General features: G+C 36.6%; 1 protein-coding gene and 1 pseudogene across 2 annotated transcripts in view; one reads left to right on the top strand and one right to left on the bottom strand.

Annotated features, from left to right (window-relative positions):
- Nucleotides 1-27,299, bottom strand: part of DHX40 (DEAH-box helicase 40) — a 54,476-nt gene that overhangs the window by 16,733 nt on the left and 10,444 nt on the right. For both annotated transcript variants that reach the window (XM_025851434.2, XM_073879535.1), the window contains exons 8-12: nt 21,880-21,979; nt 20,028-20,114; nt 19,709-19,891; nt 15,760-15,840; nt 14,602-14,759 (exon numbers count right to left, since the gene is read on the bottom strand). In XM_025851434.2, the coding sequence (XP_025707219.1) occupies nt 14,602-14,759; nt 15,760-15,840; nt 19,709-19,891; nt 20,028-20,114; nt 21,880-21,979 (609 nt within the window). The remainder of the gene's footprint in view (nt 1-14,601; nt 14,760-15,759; nt 15,841-19,708; nt 19,892-20,027; nt 20,115-21,879; nt 21,980-27,299) is intronic.
- LOC112808472 (U2 spliceosomal RNA) lies at nt 4,182-4,237 on the top strand (annotated as a pseudogene).

The following is a 27,299-nucleotide window of genomic DNA, read 5'->3' on the forward strand; positions in this document are numbered from 1 at the left end:
GTGGTGGGATCGAGCCCCGCAGTGGCCTCAGCCTCCACGCTCAGAGTAGAGTCTGCTTGAGATTCTCTCTCTTCCTTTCCCTCTGCCCCCCTCTCTGCTCACGCAGGCAGGCACACACGCATGTCCACTATCTCTCCCTAAAATAAACAAATAAAATCTTTAAAAGAAAAAAAAATTTTAAACCAATACCTGACCTTCTACTTCCAGGACTGGAATGGACTTAATTTTTCATTTCCTCTCAACTTCTTTCAAAGACATATGAGGGTTTAAAGGAAATATTATATACTGTATTTGAAGTTTATAACATGTAAATGTAATTTATATGACAACAATAGCACATATGATGGAGGAGTGAATGGAACTAAATTGTTGCAAGGTTTCCTGTATTTTACAAGAGGCAATAAAAAAAAAACAAGAGGCAATAAAATATTCATTGAGTAAACTGTGATTAAAGATGTATATTATGGGGCAGAGCAAGATGGCGGAGGAGTAGGAGACCTGCATTTCCTCTGGTCCCAGGAATTCAGCTGGATAGAGATCAAACCATTCTGAACACCTACGAACTCAACAGGAGATCGAAGAAAAGAATAGCAACAACTCTGAACAGAAAAGCGACCACTTTCCGGAAGGTAGGACGTGCGGAGAAGTGAATCCGAGGCGATATTCGGGAGGACAGACAGCGGGGGAGGGGGCCTCCATGGGCCGCTTCTGGCAAGTGATAGAGCTGCAGAGCACAAAATCGGAACTTTTAAGAAGTCAGCTCCGCTGAGGGACGTTGCTCCAGTGTTGCTAAGCAGAGGGTGGAACCCTCGCTGGGACGGTGTGGTCTCAGGACCCTCAGGGTCACAGAAACACCAGGAGTGCCTGAGTGCGGCAGAGCTCCTGGGTATCAGAGCAGGGAAGCCGGCTGCAGAGACGGAGCCGAGGCGCGGACTCTCAGCTCGGGGTTGCCATAAACCGTGATCCACGGCACAGTCGGGCCACTGCTCCTCCAGCAGGGACCCAACAAGCGGCAGATCCGGGGAGACTCCCCTTCCTCCCCTGGGAGGAGCGGCGCAGGAGCACACCGCAGAGATCTGCTGGGTTTGGAGACTCCACACCTAGTCAGGGGCCAAAGACAGAAACGCTCCATCACAGGCCGGGTGGGCATGGAGTGTGGCGGAGACGGGGGACAGGGGAGACAGGAGTGACTGACTGCTTTTCTCTGGGGGCGCACTGAGGAGCGGCCGAGTTCTCAGCTCCTCTGGGGCGGAGACTGGGAGGCCGCCATTTTCACTCTCATCCTCCAAAGCTGTACCAAATGCTTGCAGGGAACAAAAGCTCCCGAGAGCAAACCGGAGCAGACTACTTAGCCCAGACTGGCAAGGGCAGGCAATTCCACCTCCGGAAACAGACCCCTCCCCCAGAAGATCAGCAAGAACAGCCAGCCAAGACCAAGTTTACCAATCAATGAGAACGGCAGAACTCCAGCGCTAGGGGAATACTGCACATAGAATTCATGGTTTTTTTACCATGATTCTTTAGTCTTTCAAAGTTAATTTTTTTTACCTTTTTTTTTTAATTTTTCTTTTTCCCTTTTTCAGCCAACATCTTCTCAATCTCTTTTTTAAAAAACATTTTTATTTTTCATTTTTAGAGTCATATTCTATCTCTTCATAGTAGTTACCCTTATTTTGGGCATATATATATATATAAGTTGTTCTCTCTTTAAAATTTTGAGATACAGTTTCTTCTAACAGATCAAAATATACCCTAAATCTCTAGTGTATGGCTTTGTTCTACTCTCCTGCCTGATCACATTCTCTCCCCTTTTTTTCTCTTTCTTTCTTTTTTTTAATCCTCTTCTTTCTTTTTTCAAACAACTTATCAATTCCCTTTATAAAATTTTTTGTAATTTTCTTCTTTACAATCATATTCCATCCCTTCATCATATCAACCCTTATTCTGTACATATATAAGTCTTTCTTTCTTTAAAATTTTGGGAGGCACTTTCTTCTAACAGACCAAATATACCCAAAATCTAGTGTGTGGCACTGATCTATGCACCAGCCTGATCATATTTGATCATATTCTGCTTTTTTTTTGTTTTGTTCTGTTTTTCTTTGTTCTTATCTTTTTCTTTTCTTTTATTTCTCTCTTTTCCTTTCTTTTCCCCTGGTTTCAGGTCTTTTCTGATTTGTATAGAGTATATTTGCTGGGGACGTTGCTACCCTGTTAGCATTTTGTTCTCTCATTCATCTATTCTCCTCTGGACAAAATGACAAGACAGAAAAAATTACCTCAACAAAAAGAACAAGAGGTAGTACCATCTGCCAGGGACCTACTCAATACGGATATTAGTATGATGTCGGACCTAGAGTTCAGAATCATGATTTTAAAGATACTAGCTGGGCTTTAAAAAAGCATGGAAGTTATTAGAGAAACCCTTTCTGGAGAAATAAAAGAACTAAAATCTAACCAAGTCAAAATCAAAAAGGCTATTAATGAGGTGCAATCAAAAATGGGGGCACTAACTGCTAGGATAAATGAGGCAGAAGAGAGAATCAGCGATATAGAAGACAAAATGATAAAAATAAAGAAGCTGAGAAAAAGAGAGATAAACAACTACTGGATCACGAGGGCAGAATTCAAGAGATAAGCGATACCATAAGACAAAACAACATTAGAATAATTGGGATCCCAGAAGAAGAAGAGAGAGAGAGAGGGGCAGAAGGTATATTGGAGCAAATTATAGCAGAGAACTTAATTAATGTGGGGAAGGAAACAGGCATCAAACTCCAGGAAGCACAGAGAACCCCTCTCAAAATCAATAAAAATAGGTCAACACCCTGACATCTAATAGTAAAACTTATGAGTCTCAGAGACCAAGAGAAAATCCTAAAAGCAGCTCGGGAGAAGAGATATGTAACCTACAATGGCAGAAACATTAGATTGGCAACAGACCTATCCACAGAGACCTGGTAGGCCAGAAAGGACTGGCATGATATATTCAGAGCACTAAATGAGAAAAATATGCAGCCAAGAATACTATATCCAGCTAGGCTGTCATTGAAAATAGAAGGAGAGATAAAAAGCTTCCAGGACAAACAAAAACTAAAGGAATTTGCAAACACGAAACCAGCCCTGAAAGAAATATTGAAAGGGGTCCTCTAAGCAAAGAGAGAGCCTAAAAGCAGCATAGACCAGAAAGGAACACAGACAATATACAGTCACAGTCACCTTACAGGCAATACAATGGCACTAAATTCATATCTTTCAATAGTTACCCTCAATGTAAATGGGCTAAATGCCTCAATCAAAAGACACAGGCTATCAGATTGGATTAAAAAAACAAGACCCATCAATATGCTGTCTGCAAGAGACTCACTTTAGACCCAAAGACACCCACAGATTGAAAGTGAAGGGGTGGAAAACCATTTACCATGCTAATGGACACCAAAAGAAAGCTGGGGTGGCAATCCTTAGATCAGACAAATTAGATTTTAAACCAAAGACTGTAATAAGAGATGAGGAAGCATGCTATATCCTACTTAAAGGGTCTATCCAACAAGAAGATCTAACAATTGTAAATATCTATGCCCCGAACATGGGAGCAGCCAATTATATCAGGCAATTAATAACAAAAGCTAAGAAACACATTGACAACAATACAATAATAGTGGGGGACTTTAACACCCCCCTGACTGAAATGGACAGATCATCTAAGCAAAAGATCAACAAAGAAATAAAGACTTTAAATGACACACTGGACCAAATGGACTTCACAGACATATTCAGAACATTCCATCCCAAGGCAACAGAATACACATTCTTCTCTAGTGCCCATAGAACATTCTCCAGAATTGATCACATCCTAGGTCACAAATCAGGTCTCAACCGGTACCAAAAGATTGGGATTATTCCCTGCATATTTTCAGACCACAGTCTTTGAAACTAGAACTCAATCACAAGAGGAAAGTCGGAAAGAACTCAAATACATGGAGGCTAAAGAGCATCCTACTAAAGAATGGGTCAACCAGGAAATTAAAGAAGAATTAAAAAAATTCATGGAAACCAATGAAAATGAAAACACAACTGTTCAAAATCTTTGGGATGCAGCAAAGGCAGTCCTGAGAGGAAAGTATATAGCAATACAAGCCTTTCTCAAGAAACAAGAAAGGTCTCAAATATCTAATCCTACAATTGCTTCTCGGCCTTTTGGCTAAGATCAAGTGTAGTATCAAATACCTAACCCTACACCTAAAGGAGCTAGAGAAAAAACAGCAAAAAAAGCCTAAATCCAACAGGAGAAGAGAAATAATAAAGATCAGAGCAGAAATCAATGAGATAGAAACCAAAAGAACAGTACAACAGATCAACAAAACTAGGAGCTGGTTCTTTGAAAGAACAAGACTGATAAACCCCTGGCCAGACTTATCAATAAGAAAAATGACCCAAATCAACAAAATCATGAATGAAAGAGGAGAGATCACAACCAACACCAAAGAAATACAAACAATTATAAGAACATATTATGAGCAACTATATGCCAGCAAATAAGATAATCTGGAAGAAATGGATGCATTCCTAGAGATGTATCAACTACCAAAATTGAACCAGGAAGAAATAGAAAACCTGAACAGACTAATAACCACTAAGGAAATTGAAGCAGTCAACAAAAATCTCCCAATAAACAAAAGCCCAGGGCCAGATGGCTTCCCAGGGGAATTCTACCAAACATTTAAAGAAGAATTAATACCTATTCTCCTGAAACTGTTCCAAAAAATAGAAATGGAAGGAAAACTTCCAATCTTGTTTTATGAGGCCACCATTACCTTGATCCCCAAACCAAAGACCCCATCAAAAAGGAGAATTACAGACCAATATCCTTGATGAACATGGATGCAAGAATTCTCACCAAAATACTAGCCAATAGGATCCAAAAGTACATTAAAAGGATTATTCACCACGACCAAGTGGGATTTATCCCTGGGCTGCAGGTTGGTTCAACATCCGCAAATCAATCAACGTGATACAATACATTAACAAAAGAAAGAACAAGAATCATATGATCCTCTCAATAGATGCAGAAAAAGCATTTGACAAAGTACAGCATCCTTTCTTGATCAAAACTCTTCAGAGCATAGGGATAGAGGGTACATACCTCAATATCATAAAAGCCATCTATGAAAAACCCACAGCAAATATCATTCTCAATGGGGAAAAACTGAGAGCTCTCTCCCTAAGGTCAGGAACACGGCAGGGATGTCCACTCTCACCACTGCTATTCAACATAGTATTAGAAGTCCTAGCCACAGCAATCAGAGAACAAAAAGAAATCAAAGGCATCCGAATCGGCAAAGAAAAAGTCAAACTCTCACTGTTTGCAGATGATATGATACTGTATGTGGAAAACCCAAAAGATTCCACCCCAAAACTGCTAGAACTCATACAGGAATTCAGTAAAGTGGCAGGTATAAAATCAATGCACAGAAACCAGTGGCATTCCTATACACCAACAAAAAGACAGAAGAGAGACAAATTAAGGAGTCAATCCCATTTACAACTGCACCCAAAACCACAAGATACCTAGGAATAAATCTAACCAAAGAGGCAAAGGATCTGTACTCAGAAAACTATAAAAGACTCATGAAAGAAATTGAGGAAGACACAAAGAAATGGAAAAACGTTCCATGCTCATGGATTGGAAGAACAAATATTGTGAAGATGTCAATGCTACCTAGAGCACTCTACATATTCAATGCAATCCCCATCAAAATACCATCCACTTTTTTCAAAGAAATGGAACAAATAATCCTAAAATTTGTATGGAACCAGAAAAGACCCTGAATAGCCAGAGGAATATTGAAAAAGAAAAGCAAAGCTGGCGGCATCACAATTCTGTACTTCCAGCTCTATTACAAAGCTGTCATCATCAAGACAGTATGGTACTGGCACAAAGACAGACACATAGATCAATGGAACAGAATCGAGAGCCCAGAAATGGACCCTCAACTCTATGGTCAACTAATCTTTGACAAAGCAGGAAAGAATGTCCAATGGCAAAAAGACAGTCTCTTCAACAAATGGTGTTGGGAAAATTGGACAGCCACATGCAGAGGAATGGAACTGGACCATTTCCTTACACCACACACAAAAATAGACTCCAAATGGTTTAAAGACCTAAATGTGAGACAGGAGTCCATCAACATCCTAAAGGAGAACACAGGCAGCAACCTCTTCCACCTCAGCCGCAGCAACGTCTTCCTAGAAACATCGCCAAAGGCAAGGGAAGCAAGGGCAAAAATGAACTATTGGGACCTCAAGATAAAAAGCTTTTGCACAGCAAAAGGAAACAGTCAACAAAACCAAAAGACAACCAACAGAATGAGAGAAGATATTTGCAAATGACATATCAGATAAAGGGCTAGTATCCAAAATCTATAAAGAACTTATCAAACTCAACACCCAAAGAACAAATAATCCAATCAAGAAATGGGCAGAAGACATGAACATTTTTCCAAAGAAGACATCCAAATGGCCAACAGACACATGAAAAAGTGCTCCTCATTACTCGGCATCAGGGAAATCCAAATCAAAACCTCAATGAGATACCACCTCACACCAGTCAGAATGGCTAAAATTAACAAGTCAGGAAATTACAGATGTTGGTGGGGATGCGGAGAAAGGGGAAGCCTCCTACAGTGTTGGTGGGTATGCAAGCTGGTGCAACCACTCTGGAAAACAGTATGGAGGTTCCTCAAACAGTTGAAAATAGAGCTACCATACGATCCAGCAATTGCACTACTGGGTATTTACCCCAAAGATACAAATGTAGGGATCCGAAGGGGTACATGCACCCCGATGTTTATAGCAGCAATGTCCACAATAGCCATACTGTGGAAAGAGCTAAGATGTCCATCGACAGATGAATGGATAAAGAAGATGTGGTATAAAAATGATTTTATTTATAACATATTACTTAAAGGTTAATTTAAGGTGGTCTGAAATACTTTGTATCCAACCCATATCATCCTGCATGAGGGGCCAAAGATGCCATCAGGAATTAAATGGCTCCTACAACTTCGAGCCCTGGGAGTGTGTAGAGTCAGAGAGAAACATGGTGAAAGATACTAAGCCAGGGGCACATGGCTAGCTCAGTTGGCAGAGCATTTGGCTCTTGATCTTAGTTGGGGTAATGAGTTCCATCCCCACATGTGGCATAGAATTTACTTAAAAAAAAAAAAAGTACTGAGACAGGAGCTAGTCTGTAAAAAGTCCTCCCAATCTTAAAGCTCATACATGACAGAAACCTGACAGATGTTTTCCCAAATTAGATGATGAGTCTAAAGATCTATGTAATATTGACAAAACTGGTTTATAAGTCTAAAACATTTCTAAACTATCAATAAAAAATTCAATTTAAAAAGAAGATGTGGTATATATATATATATATATATATATACACACACATATATATATATATACACACATACATACACACAATGGAATATTTTGCAGCCATCAAAAGGAATGAGATCTTGCCATTTCCAGTGATGTGGATGGAATTGGAGGGTGTTATGCTGAGTGAAATAAGTCAACCAGAGAAAGACATGTATCATATGACCTCACTGATATGAGGGATTCTTAATCTCAGGAAACAAACTGAGGGTTGCTGGAGTGGTGGGGGGTGGGAGGGATGGGGTCGCTGGGTGATAGACATTGGGGAGGGTATGTGCTATGGTGAGCGCTGTGAATTGTGCAAGACTGTTGAATCACAGATCTGTACCTCTGAAATAATGCAATATATGTTAAAAAAAAAAAAAAAAAGAAGATAGCAGGAGGGGAAGAATGAAGTGGGGGAAATGGGAGGGGAAGACAACCCATGAGAGACGATGGACTCCGAAAAACAAACTGAGGGTTCTAGAGGGGAGGGGGGTGGGGGGATGTGTTAGCCCGGTGATGGGTATTAAAGAGGACACGTTCTGCGTGGAGCACTGGGTGTTATGCACAATGAATCATGGAACACTACATCAAAAACTAATGATGTAATGTATGGTGATTAACATAACAATAAAAAACTTAAGGAAAAAAATAAAATAAAATAAAAAGATGTATATTATCAGCCCTACAACAAGGACATGTTAACCAACAGCAATAAGAATAAAGGGTTCAACACAATCCATATCAAAATTCTAGCAGGCTTTTTCTTGAAAAAACTGATGCTGATTCTAAAATTTATACAGAAATGCAAGGAATATGGAATAACCACAAGGGTATCAAAAACGAACACAATGTTGATTTCAAAATTTTTCATAAAGCTATGTAATCAACACAAAGTGGCACTGACATAAGGATAAACAAACAGATCAATGGAATAAAATAAAGTCCAGAAAGAGAGTCACACATATATAGTCCATAGATTTTTCTAAAAAGTTGCCAATACAATTCAGTGGGGAAAGAAATCTTTTCCATAAATGTGCTGGAATAAGTGGATATTCACAGAGGGGAAAAAAGTAACCTAGGCCTCTACCTCATACCATATACAAAACTTAATTCCAGATGGATCACTGTACTAAACTTTATTAAAAGCTCAATACTGTAAAGCTTCTAGGTAAATATCAATAGAAATAAGTATATTTTCATGATCCTAAAGCAGGAAAAAATCTTTTAGCATTCAGATAGTAACCACAAAAATAGCAACTGATGTATAAAACTTATCAAAATTCAAAAGCTCCCCTCATCTAAAGCCACGGGTCAGAAAGTAAACAGAAAAGCCCAGAGTGGGAACAACTACATGCAACTCATATCTACCAAATAAACTGTGTCCAGAATAAATTAAAAACTCAGACATTCCATCGTTTTTTAATAAATTTAAAATCTGAGTAAGAGATTTTAACAGATAATTCACAAAGGAAGATAGATAAATGGCCAATAATCACATGAATGCACAAAAATATTAGTCAGCAGGAAAATGCAAATTAAACCATAAGGAGGGATCACCAATACATAATAGAATGAATAAAATAACATGACAGGCAACACCAAATGTTGAGGAAGACATGTGGTACAAACACTGCTGATGGAATTTTAAAATGGCATAGCCATTTTGGGAAAAGGGTTGGCAATTTCTTTCTTTCTTTTTTTTAAGATTTATTTGAGAGAGAGCAAGAGAGAATGTGAGCAGGGGGAGGGGCAGAGGGAGAGAGAATCCCAATCCCAAGCAGACTCACCATTGAGTGTGGAGCCTGATATAAGGCTGCATGGGGGGTGGGGGGAGGGGACTTGATCCCAGGACAAGCCAAAATGGGATGCTCAACCTACTGAGCCACCCAGGCACCCCAAAGGGTTGGCAATTTCTTAAACACATGCCTACTCAATAATGCAGCAATTTGTTCCTAGGTAGTTATCTAAGAGATATGAAAATACACATCCACAAAATACCTACACAGGAATGTTCAAAACAGCCATTTTTTGGGTTTTTTTTTTAAGATTTACTTATTTGAGAGAGAGAGAAAGTGCATACGTGTAAGAAGGTGGGGTGGGAGGAGCAAAGGGGCAGGGAGAGGGACAAGCAGACTCTATGCTGAGCCTGGAGCCCAACCTGGGCTCAATCTCAGGACCCTGAGATCACAACCTGAGCTGAAACCAAGAGTCCAATGTTTAATGGACGGTGCCACCCAAGCGCCCCTTAACAGCTGTATTTATAAATAGCAACAAACACGAAACAATTCAAATGTCTATCAATAGGATAATGGGAAAAAAACTAATTGTAGTATGTTCACACCTCAAATTACTACTCAATAAAAAGAACAAAAGCACTGATAATCACAACATGGATGAATCTCACCACATTATGTTGACCAAAAGAAGCCAAACATAAAAAGGTACATGTAAGTCTATTTATGTGAAGTTTCAGAAAAGTGAAACCTAAAAAAAATAATAATAATAATAGAGAAATAGCTGACGGGGGAGAGGTAGGATAGTTAGATTCTGACTGCGAAGGGGCACTGAGGAAATTTTCCAGAGTGGTAAAACTGTTCCATATCTTGACAGGAGTATTGGTTATATGGGTGTGTGCACTTCGCAAAATTAATTGAATTATACACCTAAGATTTATACATTTCACTACATGTACATTTTAGCACAAAAATAAAAACTGTAGGGGCACCTGGGTGGCTCAGTTGGTTGAGCATCTGCCTTCGGCTTAGGTTATGATCTCAAGGGTCCTGGTCTCAAACCCCACATCAGGCTTCCTGCTCAGTGGGCAGTCTGCTTCTCCCTCTCCCTCTGCCTCCCCCACCTCCACTGGTGCTCTCGCTCGCTCTGTCTCTCTCTCTCAAATAAATAAAATGAAATCTTTAAAAAATAATAATAATATAAATAAATAAATAAATAAATAAAAACTGTAAGCAGACACTCGTGTATCTTAGGAATTCTAAAACTACTTTTGTATATTCTAGGGACAATGGACAATTTGTTGGGCTAGATAATAGTATTGTGTCAATATTAAATTTCCTAATTTTGATAAATGTACTATGGTTAAATAAGAGATTGCCCTTATTCTTAGTAAATATACATTATCAATACTTTGTGATAAGAGAGTGTAACATTCCTAAATGATTCTTAAAAAGACATAAAATGCATACATATATACAGAGAGAGACAGAGAAAAAGAATAGTAAAGCAAATACAGCAAAATGTTAAAAACTGCTGAAACTAGGTAAAAGGTATAAAGGAATTCCTTTACTATTCTTTCAACATTTCTGTAAGTTTGAAATTGTATTCCAATAAAAAGGTAATTAAAAAAAAAAAAGAGCTAATACCAGAGTGGCTTCATCTATTTAAAAATTCAAATGAGGAAAACCAGTTCCTTTTTCTGGCCTTACAAGATTATTAGCTTGGATCACCCTAATCTAATCTAACTCTGATTTTACAAATGAAAAATGAAGTCCAGAAAAACTAGGCCAGTAGTCAGATAATTAGGTTGCAGTGGAGTCAGGTTAGAACCCTGATCTCTTGACTCTCACTTCAATACTCTTTAATAGTTTTTACAATATTTTTAGCTTTGAAACCCAGCCAAACTTATTTACTTATTTACTTAAAGATTATTATTAAAGGATAGCTGACATACAATGCTACATTAGGTTCAGGTGTACAACACAGTGATTCAACAATTCTATACATTACTCAATGCTCACCACAGTAAGCGTATTTACTATAAAACATTATTACAATACTATTGACTGCATTCTCTATACTGTACTTTCATCTCGACTTATTTATTTTATAATTGGAAGTTTGTTTCTCTTAATTCCCTTCATCCATTTCACCCATCCCCCACCCACCACCCAGCCAACCTTATTTACTGAATATAGTCTTTTTTTTTTTAGATTTTATTTACTTATTTGAGAGAGAGAGGAGAGGGGGTAGGGCCAGAGGAAGAAGCAGGCTCCCTGCTGAGGAGCCAGACGCAGGGATCGATCCTGGGACTCAGGATCATGACCTGAGCCCAAGGCCCCCAAGAGCCCTTGCATATTAATGTCTTTACTAGAAAAAAACAATTGTAATTAGGGGTTTTACTAGAACCAAAATTCTGACACTTAAGACCACAATCTAGGGGGGAGGGAAAAAGAAAGACTATAGTCTTTTTGGGATAGGCAGCACACTGATTTAACCAGAGTATTTTTATAGAAAAATGTATCCTCCATCATAGTCTTGGCAATAAATAAACCAATCTGGACACACACTCACAGCCTATAAAGGGATATGGCCAATATGATAGCACACACTATTGTTAGTCTTGGCTACAGGCAAGATACACTACTCAGAAGGTCTTTTATTTATTTTTCATGCATTCATTCATTCATTCACTCATTCAAGGGGGGAGGGGGAGAGGGAGAGGGAGAGAGAAAACCTTAAGCAGGCTCCATGCCCATCATGGGGGCTTGATCTCACAATCCTGAGATCATGACCTGAGCCAAAATCAAGAGTCAGAAGCTTAACTGACTGAGCCACCCAGGCTCTCACAGAAGCCCTTTAAAAAAGAAATTGTGACCCCCCCACCTCCATTAGAAGAAAGTAAAGCTGCTATAAGACTAAGTTTTGTCACATACGGACACACCAAGAAAGGAAAGCAGAAGTTTAAAGACATGGGAACCTCAAAACAATTCTCTTAGAACTTCCATTTCTTTTCAGTCTAGGGAAGAAAAGTTAATATATTACTAATGTACTGTAACAGGATAAAGGTCTACCATACTATCTCCCTTTACCAGTGGAAGGAAGTTAACTCTCAGCCAGGAACAAGTTATAAACTATTTCAAACAACTAAGTTAAAGAGTAACAAAATGTAAAATCCGTTTATACTCAGTTTCATGTCTCATAGGGCTAGATATATGGTAATAAAAAATGCCCAGTGAATTACTGGAGAATCTAAATAAATGGAGAGATAGTTCATGTATATGGAAAGGAAGGCTCAATACTGCCAAGATATCAGTTCTTTCCAGCCTGATCTACAGATTCAACATAATCCCAAATAAAGTCCCAGCTACTTATTTTATGGATATCAACAAACTGGTTGAAAAGTTTATATAGAAAGGGAAAAGACCTAAAATAGCCAAAACAGTGTTGAAGGGGAAGGGCAAAGTCAGAGAACTAACCCTGTCCAACTTCATGAGTTACTATAAAGCTCCAATATTCAAGACAGTGTGGAATTGACAGAATAGGAAAAAAGGTCAACGGAACAGAATACAGGGCCCAGAAATAGACCCACACAAATATAGTTTAATGATCTTTAACAAGGGGGAAAGGGATTTCAACGGAAAAAGGATAGCCTTTTGAACAAATGGGGCTGGAACAAATGGACATCCAATTCCTAGAAAATAACAGGAGAAAACCTAGAGGATGTTGGGTATGGTGATGACTTTCCAAATATAACATCAAAGGAATGACCCATGAAAGAAGTAACTGAAAACTGGACCTCATTAAAATTAAAAACTTCTGCTCTATGAAAGACAATATCAAAAGAATGAGAGGGCAAACCACAGACTTGGAGAAAATATTTGCAAAAGACATACCTGATAAAGGACTGTTACCCAAAATATACAAAGAACTCTTAAAACTCAACAATAAGAAAACTACCCAATCTAAAAAGATCCAGGGGCGCCTGGCTGGCTTAGCTGGTAGAGCATGAGATTCAATCTCAGGGTTATAAGTTTGAGCCCCACACTGGGTATAGGGATTACTTAAAAATGAAATCTTTAAATAACATAATAAATTAAAAGACCTGAATGGACACCTCACCAAAAACAAACAAACTACAGATGGCAAATAAGCATATAAAAAGATGGTTAACATCATTTGTCATCAGGGATCTGCATGTTAAAACAACAAGATACCACTACCACACTTATTAGAATGGGCAAAATCTAAAACAATGACAACACCAAATGCTGATAAGGATGTGGAGCAACAGGAATTCTCATACTCATTGCTGGTGAGAATGCAAAATGGTGCAGACACTTTGGAAGACAGTTTAGCAGTTTCTTTTTTTGTTGTTGTTCTTTTTTTTTTTTTCCAAGATTCCATTTATTTATTTGAGAAAGCGAGAGCAAGGGAGAGAGCGCGAGTGGGGGCGACTCGGGGCTCGATCCCGGGACCCTGGGATCACAACCCGAGTCAAAGGCGGACACTGGGCGCCTGGGTGGCTCAGTCCGTTAAGCGACTGCCTTCCACTCAGGTCATGATCCTGGAGTCCCGGGATCGAGTCCCGCATCGGGCTCCCTGCTTGGCAGGGAGTCTGCTTTTCCCTCTGACCCTCCCCCCTCTCATGTGCTTTCTCTCTCTCTCTCATTCTCAGTCTCTCAAAATAAATAAATAAATCTTTAAAAAAAAAAAAAGGCGGACGCTTAACCAACCGAGCCAATAGTTTAGCAGTTTCTTACAAATATTATTATACTACAACTCAGCAGTGAGTTGAAATCCTATGTCCACACAAAAACCTGTGCATGCATTACAGCAGCTTTATTCATAATTGCCAAAACTTGAAAGCAACCAAGATGTCCTTCAATAGGAGAAAAGATAAATAAATCCCATACAATGGAATATTGTTCAGCAATAAAAAGAAATGAACTATTATGCCACAAAAAGACAACAAGGAGCCTTAAATGCACATTGCTAAGCTACAGAAGCCAGTCTGAAAAGGCTATGTACTATATGATTCCAATCATGTGGCATTCTGGAAAAGGGAAAACTATGGAGACAGTAAAAAGACCAGTGATTTCAAGGACTTGGGAGAAGGGATATAGGGATGAACAGGTGGACCACAGGGGATATTTAGGGCAGTGAAATTACTTAGTATATTACTGTAATGGTGGAAATGTGTCATTACAGGTTTGTCAAAACCCAAATATACAATAAAGCGACCCTTTTAGTTAATCATAATGTATCGATATTGGCTCATCAATAATAATAAACGTACCACACTAACGAAAGATGTTAATCATGAGGAAATTGTGTGCGTCTGTACTTATCCTCAATTTTTCTTTAAACCTAAAACTGCTCTAAAAAATAAAGTCTACTAATTTTTAAAAAACTCATAAGTTTATTGATTATTTATCTTACCTGGTCTAATGAAGACATTTTCCACAGATAACATTGCTGCTATTGGAAGTAGTAGATCTTCACAATCCAGAGAAGCAGCCTTTATTACTGCACATGTCAGATGTGGAGGGAGAGGAAATTCCACCATAGACAAACCCAATCTGGTCACATGGCCACTCCTTAATAGAAAGAAAAGGTTCTTAAGTCTTTCTACCTTGGGAGAGTACAAATGAAATGTTCATCATCCAAAATAACTCAGATATAGTTTATATTACCTTAAATCAACTCCAGAAATTCAGTTCAATATAAGAAACATGACACATTGATCACTGATAAAAGAAAACATAAAGCTGATATATTCCCTGCTTTCAAGGGCCAATACATCCAAAAAAATTAAACAATGAGGCAGAATAAAGTACTATAATAAAAGACACAAAATGCTACAGAAGCATAGAGGATGTCCTTGAAGAAATAAGAGAATGATAATTACCAAATCTTTCCCCATCACACAATCATGAGAACAAGGACTCTGGCTCTCTTATTTTCATATACCCAGCTTAAAGCCTAGTACTGAAATGGTACTCAAAAATTACTTGTTAAATAATACCAAATATAAACACAGTTTTATCATATAATTTTAAAATTCAGAATTGCGGCAAAGAAAAACTGAGGATAAATTCTAATTTCAGATAAAACAATCCATTCAATTTAAACAAATCATTTTTTACTGATAAAGGAAACTATAAGAACCCTATCTGAAAAATAGATTGAGGGGGCGCCTGGGTGGCTCAGTCAGGTAAGCATCCAACTCTTGATTCTGGCTCAGGTGATGATCTCAGGGTCATGGGATCAAATACTGTGTCAGGCTCTGCACTCAGCATGGAGTCTGCTTGTTCCTCTCCCTCTGTTCCTCCCCCGGCACACTCTCTCTCCCCCCCTCCTCTCTCAAATATATAAATAAATAATAACTAAATAAAATAAAATAAAATATAATAAAATAGAGAGTGGGGTGCCTGATTGGCTCAGTTGGTAGAGCATGTGACTCTTGATCTTGGGGTCATAAGTTTGAGCCCCATATGTGACACAGAGTTTACTTAAAAATAAAAAATTTTTAAAATAATAAAATGAAACAGAAAGAGATTAACATCTGTTGTGGTTGGCTTGTTGTTGTTGTTTTACCTGTCAATAGCATCACACTGGTAAAGTTGTTTAAGAGCTTCCAAAATGAGTCTCTCATTAGGTGGATCCAAATAGGGAAACCTGTATGTTTAAATCAGATATGAATAAGATTCCATTCCTTGACCATTGTAAGATTTTATACAGACTTGAAAATTTCTTTAAAGGGTTTTACGTCTCTTTTTCAAGCCCCCCTCTCTCCTTTTTTTTTTTCCCTAAGCATTCTATGATCATGATCAGCCTTCAGCAAAGGAGGAAATTATTTTTTCTGAATCACACTCTTTTTTCTTTTTAAATTTTTATTTAAATTCTAGTTAGTTAACATACAGTGCAATGTTGGTTTCAGGAGTAGAACTTGGTGCTGAATCACACGCTTGTATTTAATTCAAAAAACACTTCTTTTTGATCCCCCTTAGCTGGAACACTCATCATTCTTCTCTATCTTATTCCTGCCCCATTCTTCATAGCCAATGCCAAATCTACTCTGTTCTGTAGCCCACAATTTTTATTACAATTTTATAAACCAGTGGAGAAAAACTGCAAACATTACAAGCTAACAGTACTTCAATATGGCTTTTAATAAAATGGTAAGTATATTTGATTAATTTTACCATATTTGCTTTATGCATATTCTTATTTTCTCCTGAACTATCTGAAAACAAGGTACAAATACATGCCAATTCACCCACAAAATACTTCAGCATGCATCCTCTGAAAATAAAGACAATTTAGGGGTGCCTAGGTGTCTTAGTCAGTTGAGTGTCCCATTCTTGGTTTTAGCTCAGGTCATGATCTCAGAGTCCTAAGATGGGGCCCACATCGGGCTCCACAATCAGCGCAGAGTCCACCTGGGATTCTTTCCCTCTTCCTCTCCCACCCTTCTGCCTTCCCCCTGCTCACGTGCACACTAGCTCTAAAATAAATAAATGAAAAATAAATAAAATCTTTGAAAATAAAAACATTCTCTTACATAATCACAATACTATTAATGAACATAAGACAATAATAGTCACAAAGGGTGGCATATAACCAAACCTGAATATATATACATATTATCTTAATAACAATAATTACTTAATACTATCTGCACTGGATTGCTTTTTCCACCGTAAGTCTTGAGATGGTTAAGTCATCTACTCCAATTTCTCACCTTGAATAAGTCCAACAAAGGACAAAAGGTCCAATACCTTACATAAAAGTCCATTCCAGGATTCACAGCTCTATTTAAAAACAAATAAACAAAAATCTCGCAGACTGTTCTATAGTCAGTTTTCCTACAACTTGTACCAACAAGTCCTGGTATCTTCTAGAGCAAGAGTCGGCAAACATTTTCTGTAAAAGGCCAGATAGTAAATATTTTAGGTTTTGTAGGCCATATGGTCTCTGTCACAATTATTCAACTCTGCTGTTGTAGCAAAAGCAACCATACATGAATGAATATGCATGGCTGTGTTCCAATAAAATTTTATTTACAAAAACAGCCAGTGAGCCTGGACCATAGTTTTCGACCCCTGTCCTAGAGCAATACCAAACGAGTCAGCTTCCTCTTCTACATGGGTGCCCTTTCAGATTTGTAAAAACTACCTTTCTCCCTTGATTATACCAATTACCAAATTTGCAAGCATTCCTTGTATTATTTGCTTTCTAAAAGACCCATCGTACCTAATGGTAAACACTCTAGCTTGTCAAAATCCTCAAAAAATGTGATGATACCCATAAATGAACTCCAAATGTAGAGTGACCAACACAGAACAGGAATGCTATAATTCCAGTCATTTGAACACTGCAGCCCATTAACATAACTAAAGTCTATGCCACTAGGAATTTTTTATTTTCTAAACAGAATAAAAATTGCAAGCTCATACTAAGTTGTGGTGATCTGATAATTTCAGATCTTTTCCATGTGTATTTCCTTAATGTATAACCAAAACAAAGGATATAAGATGTAATCTTTCAGACTTTTGCCTTGTTGATTTCTGCCTTTAAGATCATTCTAAATCTTCCAGTTTTAATCATCTACTGATTAGACATCAAGACATTTTCCAGCAATCTATAACCATGACTTCAATATCTTTAGTATTTTCATTGAAAATGCTCATGAGGAAAGAGCAAAGTTCAGCATACAATCAGCAAAACCTCTATCTGGGCTATGCTAAGCAATTAATCAATACATTCTGGATTTGGCTACTTGGCAACTATATTCAGCAGTACTGTCACCTTATTCACAAAGATGAGTAAGATAGATATAAAAGATACATAATAGATAGATATAAACTTATCATATACTGTGTAGAAAACAAGAGACAATAGGTTATCATTCAATAAATTCTTATGGTACACCCGTTATGTGGACAGTCCTGTCTTCAAACTAAAAAGGAAATGGTTTATTATGATATATTCTTTGTGAACCATTTTGATTCATATGGATTACCATAAATCACCATTAAATTCTCTAAAACCATTTTTCTAATAAACTCTGCTAGAATTTGCTGAAGATCAATTTGAAGCACACTGGGCAGTTGTTTCCAGATTCTACCCTTTTCCTAAATGAAGAAGTCAAAACATTTGTATTTCTCACAATTTTCTGGCAACCTGTTCTGCATAATTTCTCTTAGATGACCCAAAATCTGCAAGTTAATACTGGCTCTATTCCCCCTTATTCTACACACATATTAAAAAGAGAGAGGGAAAAAAAAAAAGAGAGAGAGAGGAAAGGGACACCCAGCTGGTTCAGTTGGTGGAGCATGTGACTCTTGATTTCGGGGTTTGAGTTTGAGCCCCATAATGGGTATACAGATTACTTAAAAATAAAATCCTAAAAAGAGAGAGAGAGAGAGGAGAAATCTTTTTTTTTTTTATCTCTAGCATTTTGGGGACTTTTAGTACATTCTAAGTCTTAAAACTTAAGATGGAAAAATAACTCAGTGCAGATGATATTAAGTAATTATTATTCCTACTTTTCTAATACATATTCTTAATTATATGCCACTCTTAATATTATTCCTATTTTTCTAATACATAATTTATTATTGATTATATGTTGCTTTGTAATTATATATTATTCACAAAAATCATATTATGAATATTATTTTAAAATCTGGGTTCATCTGAAAGCTTTCTGTCTAGCCATTTAGATTTCTTTAAATGATTTTTCTTTCTCATTGGTATCATTCATAATTATACGCTTTCCTCTTTCTAAGATCTATATTCTCATTTAGAAAATCTCTAGTTTTAAACTATCCAAAAAATATTTTAATTGGCTTTCCAAGAGTATACAAGACATATTTGGATATAACTAGTAATTATTTCCCTTCTTATGAATTTAAAGAATGCATGGTCATCTTCTCCCAAGGTTCCTGACCCTTTCACATTTGCAGACAATTTAGACTAAAATTAAGACCAAGAACAGTATTTTCCTAGATTACTTCCTCTAACATGTATAATATGAAATTTCAAGCCCCCTACAATATTCTATCCTATGCCAATTAATTATATAGTTTAACATTTGAGTAACTTAACAGTTATCCCATTCTTTCCTTCATCTGTCTGAAAATTGTTTCTCTAATATAACTTAAGTTTAGTGAAAGCAAAATACTACCACAGAGTATTACTCTATCTCTCACAGTACTTGCTACAATGTTAGTCATACAAAAGATGCTACCAGAAAACCACTTTCTGATTAGAATAAGGGTCATTGTATACCTTTCATTACAGATAAGCAGTGGCCACTGAATGATCCAAATAAACATCAGCATGAAGCACCCCATTATGCCAAGGTTAAAATAGGAGCAAGGAATCAAATCACAGGAAAGCACTGCAGAGAAGCCTTTTATTTGGGTTTAGCTAAACCTTGAAATGAGAGGGATGTAGGAGTCAAATACTTCAAAAGAATTCTGAGGAATAACCTGGCTCCATCCTAACAAATTTTTCTTTTTTCAAATTGTCTACGTACCTTATAACATCGTGTATGGCAAGGCACTTTAAGGTCAGAACTACGGATGTCAAACTAGTTCTCTTAATCTCAGGGATCACATGGTCAGGCATACACTGGTTCCAAAACTCTTTACTATAGATCCGAAAGCATTTTCCTGAGGAAGTCCTGCCAGCTCGGCCACTTCGCTGTAACGCCTCACTCCTTTAGAAGAAAAAAAACCAGAAGGCCCCAAAATGTACTGGAAGTTTTCTAAATAGCTAACATCAGACCCCCAAGCCAGTTAAAAATGACCTAACAAACTGTTCTTTGAACAAAAAAGCGTGGCATAGAGACTTACTTTGAAATTGGAACCACCTCCAGGATGTCCAACCCTAATCTTGGATTGTGATTTAACTGCTTCACAAAGCCACCATCTACCACATATCTAAGAAGAATGAAAACCAGTTAAGCTTCTAGAAAATAAGACTTGTTGATTTTTAACCACTTTGAATTCTCCTTTTCTACCAAACTAACAAATACATGATGACTTTTATACTAAACGTAAAACTTGAAAGTCAAGAAATGAGAACCCCTGTACATCACTAATGGAAATGTAACATGGTTAAGCCAATGTGCAAAATGGTTTGAAGGTTCTAAACGTTAAACACAGAATTATCACATGATCCAGAAATTGCATTCTTAAGTGTATACCACAAAAGAACTGAAACAAGTACTCAGCCAATACCTGTAGACATATTTTTACAGAAGCACTATTCATAAGAGCCAAAAGGTAGAAATAACCTAAATGTCCATTAACCATTAAGGGATAAATGGATAAACAAATAATGGCATATGCATATAATAGAATATTATTCAGCCATAAAAATGAATGATGTGTTGACACATGCTGCAATGTGGATGAACCTTGAAAGCATGGTAAGTGAGAGAAGCCAGACACAAAAGTTTACACATTGTTTGACCATTTATATGAAATATCCAGAATAGGATCTCCATAAAAACAGAAAACAGGCTGGTGGTTGACAAAGGCTGGAATGGAAGGGGACCTGGGGAGTAACTGCTAAAAGGGTATAGGGTTTTATTTTGGGGTAATAAAAATGTTTTAGAAGTAGACAGAGGTAGTGTTAGTGTTTGCACAACACTGTAAATGTACTAAATACTAATTGTTCACTTTTTAAATGTTAATTTTATATTATGTGAATTTCTTCCCAAAAAAAACAAACTTGAAAGTCACCTCTAGACCACTCTAATAGGTTTAGTTTAAGTCAACTAAACAGAGAACAAGTCAGGTAAAAAACTAAGTTAGGAATAGTAATAAGTCTACCATTCACTAAGGGAACATTCCAAAACACAGTATTTAATGATTTTAGCTTTGCTGGAAACAGAAAATTCAGAGGTAAACTTACTCCAAAGAAGTGAAAATCCTTAGTGAAATAATTATTTTTAAAGTAAAGGAGAAAAGCAAAGGAAATTAAACTTCCTCTTAGATCTGGGTGATCATTTTACCCAAAAGAAAGATATAGGATCTTTGAGATTCAGGTACAGCCTTCCTGTGGCAAACAGATAAACTTTTATAGTTAAGGACATAAAATATATTGGATAAAAGATAAATATCCAAAAGGGCTGTGGCTCAATAGACTAAAAGAACTTCACATTAACCATAAGTCTAGACTTAAAACTTCCCAGTGTTTCTCCACTACATTTACCCAAAAATTGATGGCATCATTGATTACATCAAAAAAATAAAAGACTCACATAATAGTTCATTTCACAAAAAGTGAGAAACAGTATCTTCAGCTAAACACTGGGACATACAACCCCACCAAGTGGAGGTGCCAGATGAGAAGGGAATTATCATATCATCTTATATAGGTATATGGTGATAATGAGTACCGAAAAACAGCTTTGGCTTTCTATTCAATGAATAATGAATAATGAAACCCACGAAGCATTACACATAATCTTAAGTTTGGGAAGAGAAAGCTACAAATTGCCAAATACAAGTAGTTAAAAAGTATGATCAGGAATACTATATGTACCTCCTACTCCATTTCCTAATCATGGCAAACAATAATTATAAAACATAGTAAGTGATTACAAGTAGGTGAGAAGGAAATTAGTGGAGGGCACAGAGGAGCAAACTCAAACCTAAGTGGCTTCCTTGGCTTTAAAAGAAACTTTAAAAATTGTACCTGATTCCATCTATTGTCAAAGATGTTGCAGAAATATTGGTGGATATGACACATTTTCTAATTCCAGGTGGAGGTGGCAAAAATATTCTCCTCTGTTGATCTAAAATACACATAAAGAGAAAATGTTAATTTACAACACACATTTGCCAAACTCCACTTTTGAAAGACGTACTTCTTTTCATTAAAAGTTATGTTTCCTTCACCTCTTTAATTATCTTGAATTCAAAATAGCAAAACTTATCTTTGCCTCATCTTTTACTGCTAACATTTCTAGATCCATTAAATCACAGATTATTATTGCTAAAATAAACCCTAGAGCAGAGTCCTTTATGTAGGTCATAGCTCCCTTTGAAAATACTTAAAAGCTGTGGCCCTCTTCTCCATTAAAAGGCACATACGTATACACACACGTATACACACGTGCACACACACACACACAGACACTTTAAACAATTTCAGGGTTTTCTGGGACTCACTGCAGTCCATCCATGGACTACACATTAAGGACCTCTCTCTACCTTAAAGATCGACTAGCTAGCTGGTTTTCACCCTTTGAGGTATATTTCTGATGGCTACCTCTCTAAGCAAGTAACACCACACTTATTTCCCCTACCCACACATTCTGAAGAGTGAACCCCAGCAACAAGGCTTGTACTATAGTGCCTTGTTCCTCCAACCATAGTTTATGGGACCAAAGATAAACATCTCCCCCAAGCTGGGGCAATCTGGAATTTGGAATAAGGTCCAAGAGATACTCTATTTGATTAGGCTAGTCTCTTGCAAAGAAGAAAAATGAACTTGTGAACCATAGGGAAGTGGTTCCATGTACATAATGTACATGAAAGAAAGTCTAAAAAGAAAATAATGAATTAGCCATGAAAGTTAGTAAGAGGGTATTTCTGGGTTCCTGGCTCTTCCCAGGCCTGGGTGTAAAATAAGTAGTAAGATAGATTTGGCCAGACTTGCTCTCCTGCCAGGTTAAGCACAAAATAAGACAAGAGAGTTAAGAATGTTTGCAGGGGCGCCTGGGTGGCTTAGTTAAGTGTCTGCCTTCGGCTCAGGTCATGATCCCAGGATCCTGGGATGGAGCCCCGCATCGGGCTCCCTCCTCACCAGGAAGCCTGCTCCTCCCTCTCCCACTCCCCCTGCTTGTGTTCCCTCTCTCACTGTCTCTCTGTCAAATAAATAAATAAAATCTTAAAAAAAAAAAAATGTTTGCAAGGAAATTACTATGGTATGGGTGAAAGAATGTAAGTGAAGGCTGATAAAGGACAAGTGTCAGTACATTCTGGAAACTGTTGAATTATGAACAGTAGAGTATCTGGCAAAAACAAAGATGTTTAAAACTGAGATCAGAAATGATGGTAATGACAAAGTCTAGGATGGAAGCATCTGAATGGGTGGCTTAAGTGGGATGAAGGAAAAGATCACTTATAGAGTGTATAAGTGTACAGAGATCAAGGAACTTCAAAGCAAAGGATTGTTTGGGTGGATCACTCTACTTCAATAATCCCTAAAATTTTAGGAGTGATCATTCCAGTGAGTATACAAGTCAATCTACTGGGGATATGAAAAGAAATTATTACCATTTTTATTTGTATGTTTCGTAACATCTTTTTAAGCTGTTACATATATTTACTATTGTACATTATACAATAGAACAGTAAGTACATATATACCTTAAGAAGAAAAAAAAATTAAATGCCTGGCTGTATTTGTTTTCCATAAGATATGCCCATATTTGTTTAGAAAATTCATCTTTTCTAATTGAGCAATCTCAAATTGTTTTCTTTTCAGTAGTCGAGAAAATCTTAACAAAACCTATTTTGAAATAATAAAGTACAAAACCTGTTCTTAAATAAAATCTTACAAAGATCCATGTATTCCCAGTATATATAACAGATCAAAGCTGGACCATTATAAGGGAGAAAAGGAGTGGCACAGATGAGCAGTTTTAAAATCATGGAACTAAGCCAACCATCTCATTTTATAAATGAGAAAACTAAATCCCAGAGAGGTCAAGTGACTGGCTAAGATTTACAGACAGACAAATTTGAAACGAAGTTGAGTAATGTTGCTATTCTTCCACATTATTCAGAAATTAATCTCACAAGTAAAGTGCTAGAAAGGCAGCTTATAAAAGATATCTGTGGAGAAGCTCTGAGGTAAATACAAAAATAATTCCAAAAAGACCTATTTCTCTTAGATTTATAGTTAACTTTGGTTAAGAATGATTTTTTAGGTATTAGACTTAGGTAGCTCATTTCTTCCAGATGGTTCAAAGGAGTTTTATACTACTTTGTAGTTCAAATTATGCTTATATATTATTTATTTATGATCTGCTTGTTCTACTACAATGTAGCTCCATGAAACAAGGATTTTCTTTTATCCACGATATATCCCCACTACCTAGAACAATGTCTGGACCACAGAAAGTGTTCAATAGAGTTCAATGAATTGTTAAATAAAAAATGCATTATATAAATATAAGTTAACATCCTTTCTACCGCACTACCCTAAAAATTTACATAAATTAAAAATGTCCCTTCTGAACATTTTTATCTATAATTAGGTCTATTTTTCAATCAACCCATTTCTAAAAATACCTAATTTTTTAAGTGTTCAGTTCAAGCAAAATTTCAGTTTAATTTACCATTTTGTTCACTATAATCAATTAAAAAGTCTTGAAATTGTTTTGACAAGACTCACGTTTATTTCATTTCCATTTCACCCACACACTTTAATACCATATTCCCCAAGTATAAACACACACCAGTTTAATTTTATATATATATATATTTTTTAGTAATCTCTAAACCCAGTGTGAGGCTCAAACTCACGACCCTGAGATCAAGAGTCGCATGCTCTTCTGAATGAGCCAGCTAGGCGCTCCAACACATACCAGTTTTATGTTTGTTTATAAAGGTTTGAAAAAAAAGTTAAATATATCCTAAAGCACAGTCTTACTCTCCAGGAAGGAAAGGGGAAATGGAATACTTTCATTAATATGTAGTTAGGACCTAGGATGTTATTAATAGGGAGGGCAGGGGATTGGCAAAGAGGCAAAAAAGATGTCCAAAGTCTACCAAGAAATAAGGATATTGAGAGACCACTCAACACTCATAATGAAGTAACGCTCCTATGTTTATGCATATGACATATTATATGTTAAGGTCAATGAAACATCCTCATAGAATATCTTGTCCCAAAGTCCCCCAAAAAGATTCCAAAGCAGAACTATTTCTAAGAGAGAGAGAGAGAGAGAGAGAAAGAGAAGAAAAAGAACATAACTTAAAGTAATAAAAACTGTCAATCAAAGGGGGAAAAAGATGACAGTTCTGGAGGAAAAGAAATAAGTACAACACTGCTTGGCTCAAACTGTACCCCTCTGGACCCAAGAAGTTATTTCTGGGTGAGTTAAAAATATCTTGAGAATTCTCAGTAACACAGCTGAAAATCAGCTTCCTAACACAGAGAAAAGGCTTGAATAATGAGTAAATGCAACTGAAAAAGTAACTAGAAGGAAGCTAAAAAATATGGAAGACAGGCAATCCAACATAAGAGTAATCGGTATCCCTGAAGTAGAGAAACCAATAAATATATAAAAATTATATTCAAAGATATAACACAAAAGAGTTTCCCTGAAATAAGAACTGAATTTGCAGATCAAAAGTACACATCATAAAAGTTCATCTTGTTTGTGGTGGTCATTACACGGGTATGTACATTTGTCAAAATTCACTGAACTATACACTTAAAACAAGCATAGTTTATTGTATGTAAATTATACCCCAATAAAGTTGATTTTTTAAAAAAGCACATCAAATTCCAGGAAATTTTAATATAAAACACTCAACACCAAAAAAAATCCTAATTAAAACTACTGAACTTTCAAAATCAAAGAAATTTTTTAAAAAAAGAGAGAAATTTTCAGGCAGACAGAAAAAGCAAATCACTTACAAGGAAGGGAAAAAAAAAAATCAGGCTGGCCTCAGACTTCTCCACAGCAACATTCAGTGCCAGAAGACAAGTGGGCAACTTCTACCAAGTTCTAAAGAAAAGAAAGTGTGACCCAAGAACATAAAACCCAGCCACAACATAGTTCAAGTATAAAGGCAGAAGCAAGACATTCTCAAACATAAAAGAGTAATAACAAAAAGTATCAAGAGCCCTTCTATTAGGAATAAAAAAGTTAACAAAACCCAGGCAATCGAAAATTAACGAAAAGTAACTTAAGAATGGAAAAACCATTGTAAAAGGATTGATGATAAACATCTAAACAATGTAAAAATAACTAACAAAAATCAGAAGGGAAAGATACAGAAGAGTCGAAGTATTTAAGTTCTTATCTTTCAAATCAGAGAATCAGCAGATAAGATTTCCAATCACACATGGTCTAAAAAGAAGCGATTAACTTCAACTTCTTAAAAATGTTCATCTTTTTAGACTTGACAGCAACCTTTTATATCATATTCTCATGTGGTAAAGAAAGTTACTTGACGTTTAACAATTCCTTCAAGTAAATTCACATAAAATTAAATACTTTTTAAAAAAGCAACTAATAGTATAATCTCACTTTTTTCCTTTTTTTTAATTTTTTTTAATTTTTTTATTGTTATGTTAATCACCATATATTACATAATTTGTTTTGGTGTACTGTTCCATGATTCATTGTTTGTTCATAACACCCAGTGCTCCATGCAGAATGTGCCCTCCTCAATACCCATCACCAGGCTAACCCATCCCCCCACCCTCCTCCCATAATCTCACTTTAAAAAGTATTTCTATCAACCCACCTGTTTACTTCCTTATCCTTCTGTATGTACACATACACACACACACACACACACACACACACACACACACACACACACACAGAGCTGGTTATTTTTGTATGGAGGAACTTGAGGTAATTACTTTTACCTTTTTAACTTTGGACACTGCTTGAATTCTTTATAATGAAACTATATCATTTTTCCTTAATTGAATAGTTTCTCTTAAAGGAAAACTGGAGCAAAAATGTGGAGACACTAAGAGTGTGTTAATTCTGCACAGTGGGAAATGGATTGTTTTTGTACTTTTCTACACTTTAAAAATTTCTACAGAAGTCTAAAGGAAAAAACATTAAAGAAGATATATAACAAAATGCAATTTTTTGTTAGAAAAACCTAAACAATAAAAATATATTTATGTTAAAAATATATTTAAATATATTTTAAAAGTTTAGAACAATACACCTCAGAATATTAATAGTGATTATCACTTAACCATGTTGGTGATATCTAAGTTTAATTATCTTTCTTACTTTTCTGATTATATTTTACAACTACATACTCTACAACTATGTACTCTTTACAACTATGTCTGCTTTGTAAGACAAAAGAAATATTTTCCCATTTGGAGAGAGTAGAGTAAAAGTT

The sequence above is a fragment of the Callorhinus ursinus genome, unplaced genomic scaffold (genome assembly GCF_003265705.2).
Source record: "Callorhinus ursinus isolate GAN/ISIS: 27379988/994484 unplaced genomic scaffold, GSC_fseal_2.0 scaffold34, whole genome shotgun sequence".
NCBI lineage: Eukaryota > Metazoa > Chordata > Mammalia > Carnivora > Otariidae > Callorhinus > Callorhinus ursinus.